Source organism: Rattus norvegicus, chromosome 5, assembly GCF_036323735.1.
Source record: "Rattus norvegicus strain BN/NHsdMcwi chromosome 5, GRCr8, whole genome shotgun sequence".
Lineage (NCBI taxonomy): Eukaryota > Metazoa > Chordata > Mammalia > Rodentia > Muridae > Rattus > Rattus norvegicus.
Genome location: NC_086023.1, coordinates 64,921,722 through 64,935,864, shown reverse-complemented (window position 1 = coordinate 64,935,864; position 14,143 = coordinate 64,921,722). Strand labels below are relative to the sequence as shown.

At 46.7% G+C, this 14,143-nt stretch overlaps 1 protein-coding gene across 2 annotated transcripts in view; it reads right to left on the bottom strand.

The window, feature by feature from the left end:
• Stra6l (STRA6-like) overlaps positions 1 to 14,143 on the bottom strand; it is a 41,665-nt gene that overhangs the window by 8,352 nt on the left and 19,170 nt on the right. The window contains exons 6-11 of one of the 2 annotated variants that reach the window (NM_001025276.1): positions 14,030 to 14,075; positions 12,064 to 12,192; positions 11,694 to 11,764; positions 11,240 to 11,351; positions 7,216 to 7,369; positions 3,021 to 3,096 (exon numbers count right to left, since the gene is read on the bottom strand). In NM_001025276.1, coding sequence (NP_001020447.1) covers positions 3,021 to 3,096; positions 7,216 to 7,369; positions 11,240 to 11,351; positions 11,694 to 11,764; positions 12,064 to 12,192; positions 14,030 to 14,075 — 588 coding nt within the window. The remainder of the gene's footprint in view (positions 1 to 3,020; positions 3,097 to 7,215; positions 7,370 to 11,239; positions 11,352 to 11,693; positions 11,765 to 12,063; positions 12,193 to 14,029; positions 14,076 to 14,143) is intronic. The other variant, XM_006238038.5, reaches the window with a different exon arrangement.

Below are 14,143 nucleotides of genomic sequence, written 5' to 3'. Positions count from 1 at the left end.
TAGAAGGGAGGTTGATGCTTTTAAGAACCCTTAATAAAGTAGGCTTTGAAATATCTAAGCCTACACACCGCCATGCCTAGCCTAATGATACATTTTTAAACAGAAAAAATTTAAATGGGCAACAACCCCTCAAAGAATCACACCCCCTCCACTTCATTTCCCACACCCTTGTTTTTGGCTGGGAAGTAGCCAGATGTGACTTGAAGATTAGAGTAGATTAATACTGCTCAACTATCAGGCCTAAAGCTTGATTAAATAAACCTGATAGTCTCTGTCTCATTTATTTGGGAGCCAGCCAGGATACAGAAAAAGCTGCCACTTTTAAAACTGCACTGATAGCCCTGTCCAGTTCCTGGCCTGTACGTGAGGGTCACCTGGGACGTTTTCTGTCCCTAGGCCATGTAGGTTGATGTCACTATGCAGGTGAAGCAGGTACGGGATAGAATGAGGCCTGTCATTGGACGAGAAGGAGGGATAGGCAGGAGAAAAGTTTTAGAGAGGCAGAGGAAACCAGAGCGAGGGAAGGAGCAGCTGAAAGAACATGGTGGCAGATGTTAAGATTTCTCTCTGCGCATTTACAGGTCATTATGACTATTCGTAAGGGATGGATGTGCACAGGGCTTTGTGTGCGTAGATGAGCAAACTGTATCTTATCAAATGGGTGGTTTATATCCTTATCTATTGGTTGTGAGTTAATTGTGTGGATGTATTGTATGTACATTGCGTAATTAACATATAAATCTGGTCGTTGGGTTACAGTCTCTTGAGTCATGACTTCACTGGGCTGTTGGGAGTGTGAGCAGAGTCTGTGACAGGAAGCCGTGCTAGGCTACAGAATGCTTGGGGCTAGCAGGCGTGGGGTCATGCTAGCACAGCCCACGGAATGCCATGTGTGTGTCAGGCATGGTAACAACCCACCAAGGGGACAGTGTGTGAAAGCAGCTGACAGAGAAACAGCAAGAGCATGTGGATCCATCCATGCAGAGTGGGAACTCACGGGAACCCTTTCTGCTGCTTTTTAAAATTAGACCACAACAAGGCCACACTCAAATTTATGGGATACCTTCCCCACCCACTTTTTACTCAATCTCAAGTATTTTTTTCCCAATCTGGGTTCTACTTTTCATGATCACTGAATTGGAAATTCTTAGCCTGAAAGAAAAAAATGAAGCTTGGCCTGAGGAACTGAGCAGCTCCTACAGCCTCCTTGCCCATCCCTTAATCCCTTAATATCAGCTGCCAGCACCCCAGGCACTCTCTCCACTGGCCATGCCAGCCAGTATTCAGAGCCTCATGGCAAACCCAGTTTTCCTCCCTCCTGTAGATGCTCTTTGCCTTCTGCCCTTCTTCTGTCCATCCCCATTTCTTATATCAGCCCCCAATATCTAGAAATAATTTCTACTTGGGATCCCTAGTGGTCCCACCTGGTTGGAACTCAGAAGCATTCCCCAGCATGCAGCCCATAGCTCCCACACACTCCTCAGATCCAGAGAGGGCAACAGAAACCAAGGAAGAAAAAACCCACCCAACAAAGACAAGGCCAGATATCAACACCTAGAAATGCAATCATCCCAAACCCAGATGCCAGCATAAACACACAACCAATAACATCCAGGATAATATGTCCCCACTAGAGTCCAGCAACCCTACTAAAATAGACTGTGAAAAATGCCATATTGTTGAAGAAATAGACAAGGTCTTCAAAATGGCTTTTAGGTTTGTGAGCAAGGACCTTAAAGAGGATACGAATAGATCCATTAATGAAAGCCACAAAAATACAGACAGTGAGGCTGGAGAGATGACTCAATGACTGCTCTTCCAAAGGTCCTGAGTTCAAATCCCAGCAACCACATGGTGGCGCCCAACCATCTGTAATAAGATCTGATGCCCTATTCTGGTGTGTTTGAGGACAGCAACAGTGTACTCACATACATAAAATAAATAAATCTTTAAAAAAAAAATACAGACAGTGGAATGCAATGAAGAAAACTGTTCAAGACATGGAAGTGAAAACAGAATAAGCAAAACCCAAGCTGAGGGGAAACTGGAAATGAAAAATTTAGGACCTCCAATAGGAACCTCAGCGGCAAGCCTCAGCAACAGAATACAAGAGAAGGCAGAGAATCTCAGGTGGTAAAGACAAAATATAAGAGTTTGATATCTTGGTTAAAGAAAATGTTAAATGTAAAACCCACCCAAGCACAAAGCATCCAGGAAATCTGGGACACTATGAAAATACCAAACCTAAGGATAATAGGAATAGAGAAAGAAGAAATCCAGATCAAAAGCACAGAGAATATTTCCAATAGAAATCATAGAAGAAAAATTCCCTAACCTAAAGAAGGAAGTGCCTATCAAGGTACAATATGTATACAGAGATGCAGAGACACACAGAGAGAGACTTGCAGAGAGAAAACACAAGCATGCACCCCCTTCCTGCACTACTGTTCTTGGGTTAGATGCTCCCACACCTCTTGATCCCGCCTCTACAGAAGTTCCCTCAAACTAGACCAACCTGCTAGGAGCCTGGGGTTATCAGCTCTGAAGAATGGAACAGATCTGATACCCAACAATGAAGCAGAACACACAAGGCATACCAAAGTGTCATTGCCCCTCTGCTCAGAGCTTGAGCATGTCATTTTATTACTGTTGAGTCTCAACTTTGTCAAGTGTAACATCGAGAGGAAAATACCCACCTCCCAAGGTTGGGGCAATGTTGGCATAAGGACTCTAAGCATAATGGTAGCTCATCATAGATGTTCAGCCTGACAATTAAGCTTTTATTTTTCTCAACCAAAGCTGTGTTTGGCCATACCTGGCCCTTGTGTTCACTCCCCATAGCCACAGTAAGCCATGCAGGTACTGGTCAGAAATTCTGGGTACAGAATGTCATGCATTGGATTTTTTTGGTTGGTTGGTTTTGGGTTTTTTTGGGGGGGGTTGTTTTTTGTATGTTTGTCTTTTGCTTGTTTGGTTTTTTTTTTCTGAAGTCATGCAAATGACTCCTAGAATACTCTTACCTGTAACAGGCCAAAATGTGGAAGAGATAGGTGACACACGTGAGGGCAGCAGGCAAAATGGTCACCACCCACACTCCTGAAATATGAAGGCTGACATGAGAGGGCTTGTAAAACACACCTGAAGGGGAAGTGCAGAGCGCAGATCCGCACCCGCAAGGCCTACGCAAAGCTGTTCCATTCTTTCACCTCCTTCTCTGTGGGTGAGCTGGTGCCCAGTTTAGCCACCATACATCCTTGGTATAGGTGACTTCCTGCACAGTCTTCTGAAACCTTTCATGGCAAAATGTTCCAACTACATTCAATTAATTTTGGGAAGGCTATGCATGATCCACGTCCTCAGTAGGCACCATGAATAGAAAATACCATAAGAGCTGACCTCTAATAGAGTGGGGCTGGGGCATTGGTCACTTAACCTGTTATCGAGAGTCTGTAGCGCCCATCGTTCAGCAAGTTCTGTCGCTTAGGCTCGGTCTTGGCTACCTTTCGGTTGCTGTAACAATATACCCTGGCAAAAACAGTCTGAGGAAGGGAGAGCTTACTTTGGCTCACAAGTCTAAGGTTCACGGTGAGAAGTCATGGTGGCATGAGCATGAGGCAGCTGCTCCCTTGGCATTTACAGCCAGGAGGCAAAGGGAGACAAATGCTGGCCCTCAGCAGCCCTTCTCCTTATTCAGTAAAGGACCTGACTCATAAAATGGTCCCACTCACATTTAGGGTTACTCTTCCTACCTCAGGTAACATAATGAAGCAAATCCCTCACAGGCATGACCACAAGCTCGTTTCCTAGGTGAGCCTAGATGCTGCCAAGTTGACAATCAATACACACCATCACGGGTTCTAGCTGGCTGTCAGAGACTGTGCATGCTGATGAGAGAGGGATACAGAAACAGGAAGAACGGTCACCTGCTTAGCTCAGAGCATCAGTATGGCTGACTCTCATTAGGCGGAGAGACCCTTTTTGGCAAACACTCAACAAATGAGAATGTGTAGCTATTTCCTCAGCCTGTGAAAGGGCTTCTGCCAAACGCCTCAGAGGACATTTTCCTTCAGTGTGAAGTGCACCCCCCCCCAACCTATAAATCAAGAAAAGGCAGCATCCACTCTCACCGGTTCTTCTGGAACTGTAAAGGAGGCTCTGACCCAAGCAAATGGACAAGAAAGGGAATACAAGAGCAGGGGCATGTCCTGGAGTCCTGACACCTGGAAGTGGGGTGGAGCCAGGGCCATGAGAAATTCAAGGTCCTCCATTATATCTAATTCAAGGCTACGCCAGGCTACATGAGACCTTGCCTCAACACAAAGACACATGTCCAGAACAGAGGCAGAAGTGGAGACTGTCATGTGATTAAGAGTGAAACTGAAGAGAGAGCTCAGTCTTTGGAGGCTAAGGTCCACAACCGAAAGAATGGTGTTACCACAGAGAAGACTCAACACCATCCTCACTCCAGTTCTAGAAGAGCTGAGACCCTCTTCTGACCTCTGAGGGCACCAGGCACATGAGGTATACATACACCTAAAGTGAAAATAAATATAAAAAGAGTGGAGGCTACTAAACTTGCAGTGTAAATGCTCTTTGGGTGTGGAGCTCAAAGACACACCACAGTAAACACAAATCCACACCGAGGATGTGTAAAATGTTCACAGCCACCGTAAAGCCCTGCATTATGGAAGGATCAGCTGTTGTTGCTTCAGTGTCCACAGAGCTATGAGAAAGTAATTCCTACCAAGTATGTACCTTTCTGGCTTTGATGTTGTTCTCCCAGCAATGCAAAGAAAATCCCATTGCATTAGGTGTCTTATGACTTGCACCATGGTTCCCAACCTTCCTAATGCTGTGACCCTTTCATGTAGTTCCTCGTGTTGTGGTGACCGCCAACCATAAAATTATTTCATTGCCATTTCATAACTGTAATTGTGCTATTGTTATGGAATGTAATGCAATATCTGATATGTGACTCCCCAAGGGGTCGTGACCCACAGGTTGAGAACCACCGACTTAAGGGATTGTGGTAGTTTGAATGAGAATGTTCCCCATACGCTCAGCTGTTAGAACGCTTGGTGATCGCATGGTGGTGGTGGTTGGGAATTTTACAGAAGGGGCCCTTGTTGGAGAAATCATGTCACTGCAGGCCAGGTTTGAGAGTTTCAAGACTCTCTCTTGCTATTCGAAACAGGAACTCTCAGCCTCTGCTCCAGCCACCGGGCTGCTTGATACCTTCCTGCCACAATGGACTCTTATCCTTCTGAAACCATAAGCCCACTCCTGAAGTTCCCTTGGTCATGGCGTTTCGTTACAGCAATAGAAAACAAAATAAGACAGGGATATTTGGTGGGTTATGGTCATAAGACATCAATGCCACAGAACCTTCTGGAAACCATCGAGCTGTCTGTTTATCTAAGTCTCATTTTATAGAAAAAAATAAGACCAAGAGGGGGGTTCTGACTTGCCCTGTGACACTGTATGTGTGTGTGTGTGTGTGTGTGTGTGTGTGTGTATTTGCATGCATGCATGTGTATGTGTCGGGGAGGCCAGAGGACAACCTTGGGTAGTGTTCCTTATAAGCTGCCCATATGGTTTTTGTGATGTTGTTGCTATTTTTGAGACAATATCTCACATTAGAACCTAGGGTGTGGGCTAGTCAACCAGTAAGCCCCAAGGATCTCCCTTGTCTCCATCTCTCCAGTCTAGAGATTACAAGAACATTCCATCACACCTAAGATTTTGTATTGGAAATAGGATTGTCCTGTTTGCACACTAAGCACCTTACTCATTGTGGTGTTTAAGTAAGAATTGCCCACCTAGGCTCATAGGTTTGAATGCTTAGCCATTAGGAAATGGCACTACTTGGGAAGGATTAGGAGGTGTGACCTTGTTGGAGCAGATATGGCTCTTTTGGAGGAAATGTATCACTAGTGGGCAAGCTTTGAGGTTTCAGAAGCCCAAAACCAGGTCCAGTGGCTCTCTCTTCCTGCTGCCTGAGGATCAGGATGCAGAACTCTTAGCTCCTTCTCCAGCACCATGTCTTCCTGTACACAGCCATGCTTCCTACCATGACGATAATGGACTAAACTCTGAGCCTGTAACCCAGCCCCACTTAAATGCTTTCTTTTCTAAGAGTTGCTGGGTTATGGTGTCTCTTCACAGCAGCAGAACCCTCATGAAGACCGCCATTTATCATCTCTCCCACAGGCATCCTGACATCTTGTCCACAATTCTTTCTCATCTAGGAGACAGTGGACATCTCTTCTTTCCACAGATGATACGCATATCATTAGATATGTGCATCTTCTAAGAAGCTTCTTTCATAAGTACCTTCCCTGTTACCAATAAATTAAAAAAAATAATAATAAAAGACAAGGGTTCCAAAAGCCATTCCTCCATAAGAGACACACAAATGCCCAACAGATACATAGAAAATGATCATTATTCACTTTCAGAAGGTGCAAGTTAAAAACACAGTAAGAAGTCACTTCACTGCGGTTAAGGTCATTGTGGGGAGGCACGGTAGCGGGCAAGCACAGTGGCTCTGTAGCAACTGAGAGCTCACATCTTCAATAGCAAGCAGGAAGTGGAGAGAGCAACTGGAACTAGTGTGGCTCCCGAAACTCTCAAAGTCCCCCTCCAGCAACAATCTTCTCCATCGAGGCCACACCACCTAAGCTTTCTGAAACAGGACCGCCAACTGGAGACCAAGTGTTCAAATACATGAGCCTATGCAGGACTGTACTTAAAACTACCACAGCCTGTTTGAGAGATCATCTTGATTGCATTCAATGAAATGGGAAGATCTGCCCACTGTGGGTAGCACCATTCCTATGCTTCGACTGTTTAAATGGAGAAAGGGAGCTGAGACCAAAACGCACTTGTCTCTGTGTTTCCTGACTGTGGGTATGCTGTGACCCACGGCTCCTGCCACTTTGATTTCCCTGTATTACGGACTGCACCTAGAACTGTGAAGCAGAATAAACTTTCTCCCCTGTGTTGCTTCTGTAAGTGTAGTTTATCACCACAGCAGGATAGAAAACTTAAACAACAACTTAAAACGAGAAACTTCTATTGGCAGGTTCAGTTCAGCCTCAGCCCTCTGTCCCAGCGGACCCAGGAAGGCACAAATCAACTCTCACACAAAGGAAATCCAGGCACCTCATCAGACAGCGTGAATGCTACTTGGACGATGGGAGTGAGTGGCTTTACCTTTACTGACGCTGATCAGTTCTTTCACCTGTAGGATGACTGGGGTCAGGGTCCCTGTCTCGTTCATGTGGGTGAGGTAGCTCTGCAGCTTGTCTTCAAACACGTCCAGCTCGTCTCTCACGTGTAGAAATACACAAAACTCAATGACGATGAACTGTGGACGCAGAGCACAGGTGTCACGATCTCCCCAGACCAGCTCGGCGTGGAAACAAATACCAATGTGCTTAGGGTTCGAGGCCAGCCTCTTCCAGACAGTCTCTTGAAAAGGATAATATACAAACTTGTTCTTCACCCAGAATGACTCAAAAAGCACTCGAAGACAATGGAATCTGGAGATAGCAGGTGAGCCTAGGAGCAAGACCAGCCACATCTCCCATGGCCCTTTACACTGATCTAAACAGGAGCTACAGGAGAAGGTATTCCACATGATAACAATGCTTGCCCACTGTCCTGTCTGCCCTCCACCACACTCTTGCTTGTCTGGTTCCTCCAATGAACTAATCAAGTTTGTTTTTGAGAGCAGAGTGTGAACACCAGCATCATCAGGCGGTTTCTTAGTCCACTGGACTTCAGAACACCTTCCCCAACTCTTCTCTCTTAGAATGGCAGAGCTCTCGTTCCATGTCTTACTCCTTCTCTTGAAGCCACAGCTTCTCTCCAGCTAAGACTATGCTGAAGCATCTTTCAGCTCTCTCCTAGCTCTTAAGACAGTGCTCAGTGGGCTGGAGAGATGGCTCAGTGGTTAAGAGCACTGACTGCTCTTCCAGAGGTCCTGAGTTCAATTCCCAGCAACCACATGGTGGCTCACAACCATCTATAATGAGATCTGGGGTCATCTTCTGGCCTGCAGGCACACATGCAGACAGAAAGCTGTATGGTGTATACATAATAAATAAATAAATATTTTTAAAAAAAGACAGTGCTCAGTGTAAGGTGGGTAGGTTGATGTCAAGGCGATACACGACTGGACAGTAGAGTGGGGCGGGGACAACGTTTTTGTAAGGCAGAAGAGAGGAGGAAGGAGAGATGGAGTCTATGGAGAAGGATGGTTCAAATTTAGGTGAACTAGATCAATTTTGTCTTGGTTGGTGGTTTATGTCTTTATCAATTGGCAGTGAATTTATCTTGTGGATGAATGGATTGAGAATTTAACATGTAAATCTAATTGCTAAATTACAAGATTCTGGAACTTTGATCTTACCGGGCTAAAGAGCACAGCGTGTGAAAGAAATGGTCGAGAGGCATTTGGAGCATGGGGATCTGGTTCTGTTGCCTGTGGGGAGTGAGAATACCCAGGGCCGGCAGAAAGAGATAGATGCGTGTGTGTGTGTGTGTGTGTGTGTGTGTGTGTGTGTGTGTGTGTGTGTGTGTGTGTATGCACCAGGTGTGGTAACTACCACCTAGGGGACCGCACGGAGAGGGTGGCTAAAAGGGAGACAGCCAGGAGAGGGTGGCTTGTGGACCAAGTAGCAGAGTGAGCCAGAGCGAGCAGATCTGACTCACAGGAACTGATAGAAAATGTTCCTTTTTAAATTTTTACCAAAACAAAGGAAGGCGTTCGATAAAGTCTTAAAGCACAGCATAACGCCAAGAGAGTCACTCAATGCTGCAGAGAGCTTCAGTTGTCCTTTCAAATCCATCCTCCGGGGGCTAGGGAGGTGGCTAAGTGGCTGAAGTATTTACAGAGAAAGTACAAGGACCTGAACTTCATCCCCAGCATTCACATAAAAAGTTCAACATGGTGGTACATGCTTGTGACCCCAGAGCTAGGGAGGCTGAGGCAGTCAGAACCCAGGAGCCCAGTGACCTCCTCCCCAGCCCAGCCTAATCAGAGTCTCCAGGTCTCAGTGGGAAACTTAGTCTCAAAAAAAAAAAAAAGGCCCGGGCTTAGGAGATGGTTTAGGGGGGGTAAAGCACTTATAACATAATTGTGAAGATCGGAGTTCAGATCCTGAGCACCTATATAAAAGCCAGGTGAGCCATGGCAGCCACCCAGTGCTAGAGAGCAGAGTCAGAAGATTCTCTACAAGCTGGCTAGCTACACAGTAACCCAACTGCCAAAAACTGGGTTCAGTGAAAGATCTGCCTAATGGAATAAATGAATACAATTAAGGAAGACACCACACACACACACACACACACACACACACACACACACACACACACGAAGATAAACTAAAGTAATTAACTAAGAAAAATGTATTCTCCTTCTTTACTTCTTTAGTCACAGAACTGGACTACATTTCCCAGCCTCCCTATGTTAGGTGTGACCACCCGACCCCATTTGGACAACTGAAGAGAAGCAGAAGGGAAAAGCGATATACACCTAGTCTAGGAAAACCCCTCTGGAAGCCTTTTACTATTTTCCCTCCCTGCTGTTCACTAGGTGGCCATGAGGTCCTAGGAATGGAGAGGCACACGAGAGAGGATGCTGGGTGCCTGAGTAACTGCAAAGAAGAGAGCTGCCTCCCCACCCGACCAGTCAGTACACACGCTCAACAGTGGGGTTTGGGGAGGGAGACACATAGTGGCAAGCCACTGGCATTTAGAATGGCATCGATACTTCAGTATAATCTAACTAACACATTCCCTTAAAACCTGAAAAACACTGGAACAAGAAACATTGTGTCTGCCTTCGAAACAGCAAAGATAACAAGGCTTTGCCGGCTGTGTTCTGTGTATTGCGGCTGCCCTGACTCAGCCAACTTTATGCCCAATGATTTAGGGCATGTACAATGTTTTTACATTGTATCTGATAAAACACTGAAGTGAGAACCATATCAACACTGAAAATGTCTTCTTGAGAAAAAAAAGCAAGTGAAAGATAGTTCAACTTTAATCCATACTATAAATCAATTCTACCTTTCCACTTTCATCTTTAAGTCACTGCTGGGCAGTGGTGGCACGCACGACTTTAGCCCCAGCACTCAGGAAGCAGTGGAAGGCAGAGTTCTGAGTTTGAGGATAGCCTGGTCTACAAAGTAAGTTCCATGACAGCCAGGGCTACACAGAGGAAATCTGGTCTAGAGAAAGGAGGGAGGGGATGTATTTAATTTTTCACAGCATAACTTACTGTCTATAATTGTATGTTTGTTTTCTTTTTTTCTTTTATTGGATTTTTTAATTTACGTTTTAAATGTTATCCCCTTTCCCAGTTTCCCCTCCAGAAACCTGCTATCCTATGAGGGTGCTTCTATGAAGGTGCTCCCTATCCACCCACCCATTCTCTCCCACCTCCCCACCTTAACCTTCCCCTACACTGGGGCATCGAGCCTTGACAGACCAAGGACCTCTCCTTCCTTTGATGCTGACAAGGCCTATCTTCTGTTACTTATGCAGATGGAGCCATAGGTCCATCCCTGTGTTCTCTTGGGATGGTGGTTTAGTCCCTGGGAGCTCTGGCTGTCTGGTTGGTTGATATTGTTGTTCTTCTTATGGGGTTGCAAACCCCTTCAACTAATTCAGTTCTTTCTCTAACTCCTCCATTGGGAACCCTGTTCTCTGTTCAATGGTTGGCTGTGAGCATCTGCCTCTGTATCTGTCAGGCTCTGGCACAGCCATATGTTTTCTTTAGAGATCATTATTTCTACCAACTTTCCTGAGTCAGTTTAGCATATCAAACCATATAAAACATTTTCCCTTATCGATTGTTATTCCACGCCAGATTTTATCACACGGATTTTTTTTTTTTTGAGACAAGGTCTCACTATGTAGCCCTGGTTAGCCTGGAACTATACAGACTAGGTTAGCCTTGAGCTAACAGAAATCCACTTCTGTCTCCTGTGTGCTGGGATTAATGGTGTGAGCCACCACCAGTATTACTGATGCTGGATAAGTCTCCAGTGAGTGTCACGACATGGGTGAAGGGTCCTTGCAGGTCAAAGGGTTGAATTTCCTTAACTCACCACGTTTCCAGTCTGATTCAAACTCTAGGCAGGCACTGCTTGTCGCAAAGACGCAGTGAGCCCTGATTGGACACTGCTCTGCTTATAAAACAGGAAAGGACTTTCCTGGAGCTACTTACGAGGTAGAGGCAGATGAACGCCAGCACGAGGGTGCCAATCATCCTGCTGGGGAACTGGAAGCACGGGTCCCACTCATACACCCTGGTTTGAAACCAAGACTTTTCTCCTTCTCTGTGAATGAATGAACACACAGAAAAGAGCATTGGTCGTTCACCGAGCCTTTGTCCCTCATCCTTAAGGACAAAGACTGGAGTTTAAGGAATAGGGCAACAGGTTATCAAAAAACATCAAACAAAAGTCTTTGGTCCAGTTAGCCTGAAATGGAGTCTTTCTCAGTCTTTTTAGAGTCCTGCCCCTCATCCCCCATCCTCCCAGTTTTCCCCCCTGCTTTGTTGTACTTTGGGTTGGTTTCTGTTACCCGCAAGAACTCCAGCAGTGTCCCTCCACTATCCCAGGGCTTGTCAGAAAGGCCTGGTACAAACTGCAGGGGAGAAGGGGAGGAAGAGCGCTTACTGTGGGCGGGGCTTGCTCAAGAGCTGCTTCACGTGCTTTTCCTGGTGAGCCTCCAGCAGCGACTTTTCTTCCTGTGAGGTAGGGGGCGATGTGCTGACTCACAGATGCTTGCTAGGGTTCTGTCCCTTAAGGGGTCATTGACAGGAGGCAAGGATTTGATCGCAGCATCGGCCGTGCCTAGGAGCCAGCTTCAACTATGTCAGGCTCCTGTGTTCCCCAAAGGCCCGTGAGCTGGTCCTTTTCAACCCTCCTAGCCCACCCTGCTCTAAGAAGCTTGTCTCCCTCACCGGAGAGGCTGTGCAGGAAAGCCTGTGAGAAGCAGTAACAGAGCCCCTGGGCTGCTCTGAAGAAACCAGTGTCCAGCACTCACTGTCTGCGACTCCAGGCCCAGGTGAACAGGCAGAGCCTTAAAGAACATGTGCAGGAAACGACCCAGCAGGAAACCCAGGCACAGCAGTGAGGGCCAGTAGAAAATGAGGGCCTCAAACCTCCCTAGAAACTGCAACAGAGAGACAGGGGTGCGGGGAGGGGGGGCTGTGTCAGGGAATTAGTCGGCTATAGTGAAGAATATAGCCAGAATACTGCTTGCTATGAAGGTAGGACAGGGCTCTGCCTGCCCGAGGCTCCCACCAGGATCCACCTTCTCTAAACAACTATAACAGTAACCAATCTTTGCTCTATATGGTCAGCCGATCTCTGACACGCCACACACACACACACACACACACACACACACACACACACACACACACACGGTTGACCAATCATTCTCTCCTCCCCTACGTGGTCCCCCAGTCTCTGTTCCCCCACCCTACATGATCAGCCAATTCCTGCTCCCACCACATGGTCAGAAGGAAAAACGGATTTGGAGTCCAGCAACCCTGGATGGAAAATTTTGAGCCTTTTTATTTTGCGAAAACAGCTTTTTGGTTTTATTTGTTTTAATCTAACCAAGAAAGTGAATGCCCCTTTGGGGGAAATGTGAGAGACTGGTGGGTAGATAAATGGAAGGAGGAGGTGGGGGTGGGGAAAGGAAGAAATAGAAGGACAGAAAGGGGAGGGAGGGAAGGAAGGAAGGAAGGGGGAGGAATAAAGGAGGTGGGAGGAGACAAAAGGGAGGAGAGAGAAAGGACCTATCATGCCACAATGTTGGGAGTTGGGTTGTAGAAATTTTAACAGGCTTCTCAAAGCGGTGTTCACAGTTTTCCTTTGTTTTTAATTTTTTTTTTAAATTCCTTTTTACTGATTTCAGATCAATGCTAGTGGGACTCGGCTTTCACAACGTGCTGGCTGGTTTCATGTTTTATTACATTCTGGGGGCCCCCAGGGGAATCACGGCTTGATGCTGTGACGAAAGGGTACATGATAGGCCCTGGGATGGAGGTGCCACAGTTTCTGGCTCACCTTGACCATGACCAGCATTTTCATGTTTCCCCCCATGTCTGGGAAGGGTTGGTAAGGCCCAAATTCTGGGCCAAGTTGACCTCCCAACTCCCCCAAACCTTCCTGGGACCCCTCCCCTAAGTGCATTGTGACTCCTGAAAGATGGTGAGAAGGAAGGACAGACAAGGAACAAGCAACCAACAGTGCAGGCCTGTTCTTGGGGAAACCCACTGAGGTGGGGGGGCTCCATAAGCATCAGGACCCGCTGCTGCCTACAAGCTGGGGCAATTAATGGCAGAAGGTGTGGGGCGGGGAAGGAGGTTGAAAAACTTCTGGCTTTGTCCCCAAGCTGGCCATTGCTCGGGGTGGCCGGTTAAAGAGTGTTCACTGTTAAAGAGAATCCATTACTCGGGTCCTGGAAGCAAGATTCTAGAGAAGTACGTTCATTGATCACAGCCCCTGAAATTGTCATGGCTCAACCAAATGGAGCTTTTACAGGACGGCATGGACCTGGCTAACAATATCCTCTCATTTTGCTCCTCTCTGGGTTTGGAGACCAAGCCTGCAACTTTCAATAACTCTGAGAAGGGCAATGGTCACTCCTGGAAAGGCTTCGCCTATCTAATGATCCCATTTTACAGCAAGAGAAGCCAGGGCTAACTGGAGTGGGTAGAAAGGAGCCTTGACAACCTCCAGGCCTCAGCTTCCAGTCCTGCTCATTCCTGGGATTTACTTGGCAAAGTTGGCATAGTTTCCTCACCTGAAAAGGGGGTTTGATGACCAAGCGCAGTGAACAAAAGATGCTACACAAACAGAAGCGTGGTGAGCAATGCCCGCTCCCCTCCCCCACCAGTGGGGAAACTGAAGCCTAGAGAAGGCTCCTCTGAGCTCACAGAGCCTAGTGGCCCTGAGGTGGGGACTGAACATCCTGAGCAAGGTCAGTGAGGACTTACCTGCCCATGGGGACACTGTAAGATCTGAAGAACAGTAACCACAAACCTGCAGGACAGAAGCAGGGCACAGTTGGCCCCTGTCTCAACGTAGCCCAGAGCATCCTGGAGAACACG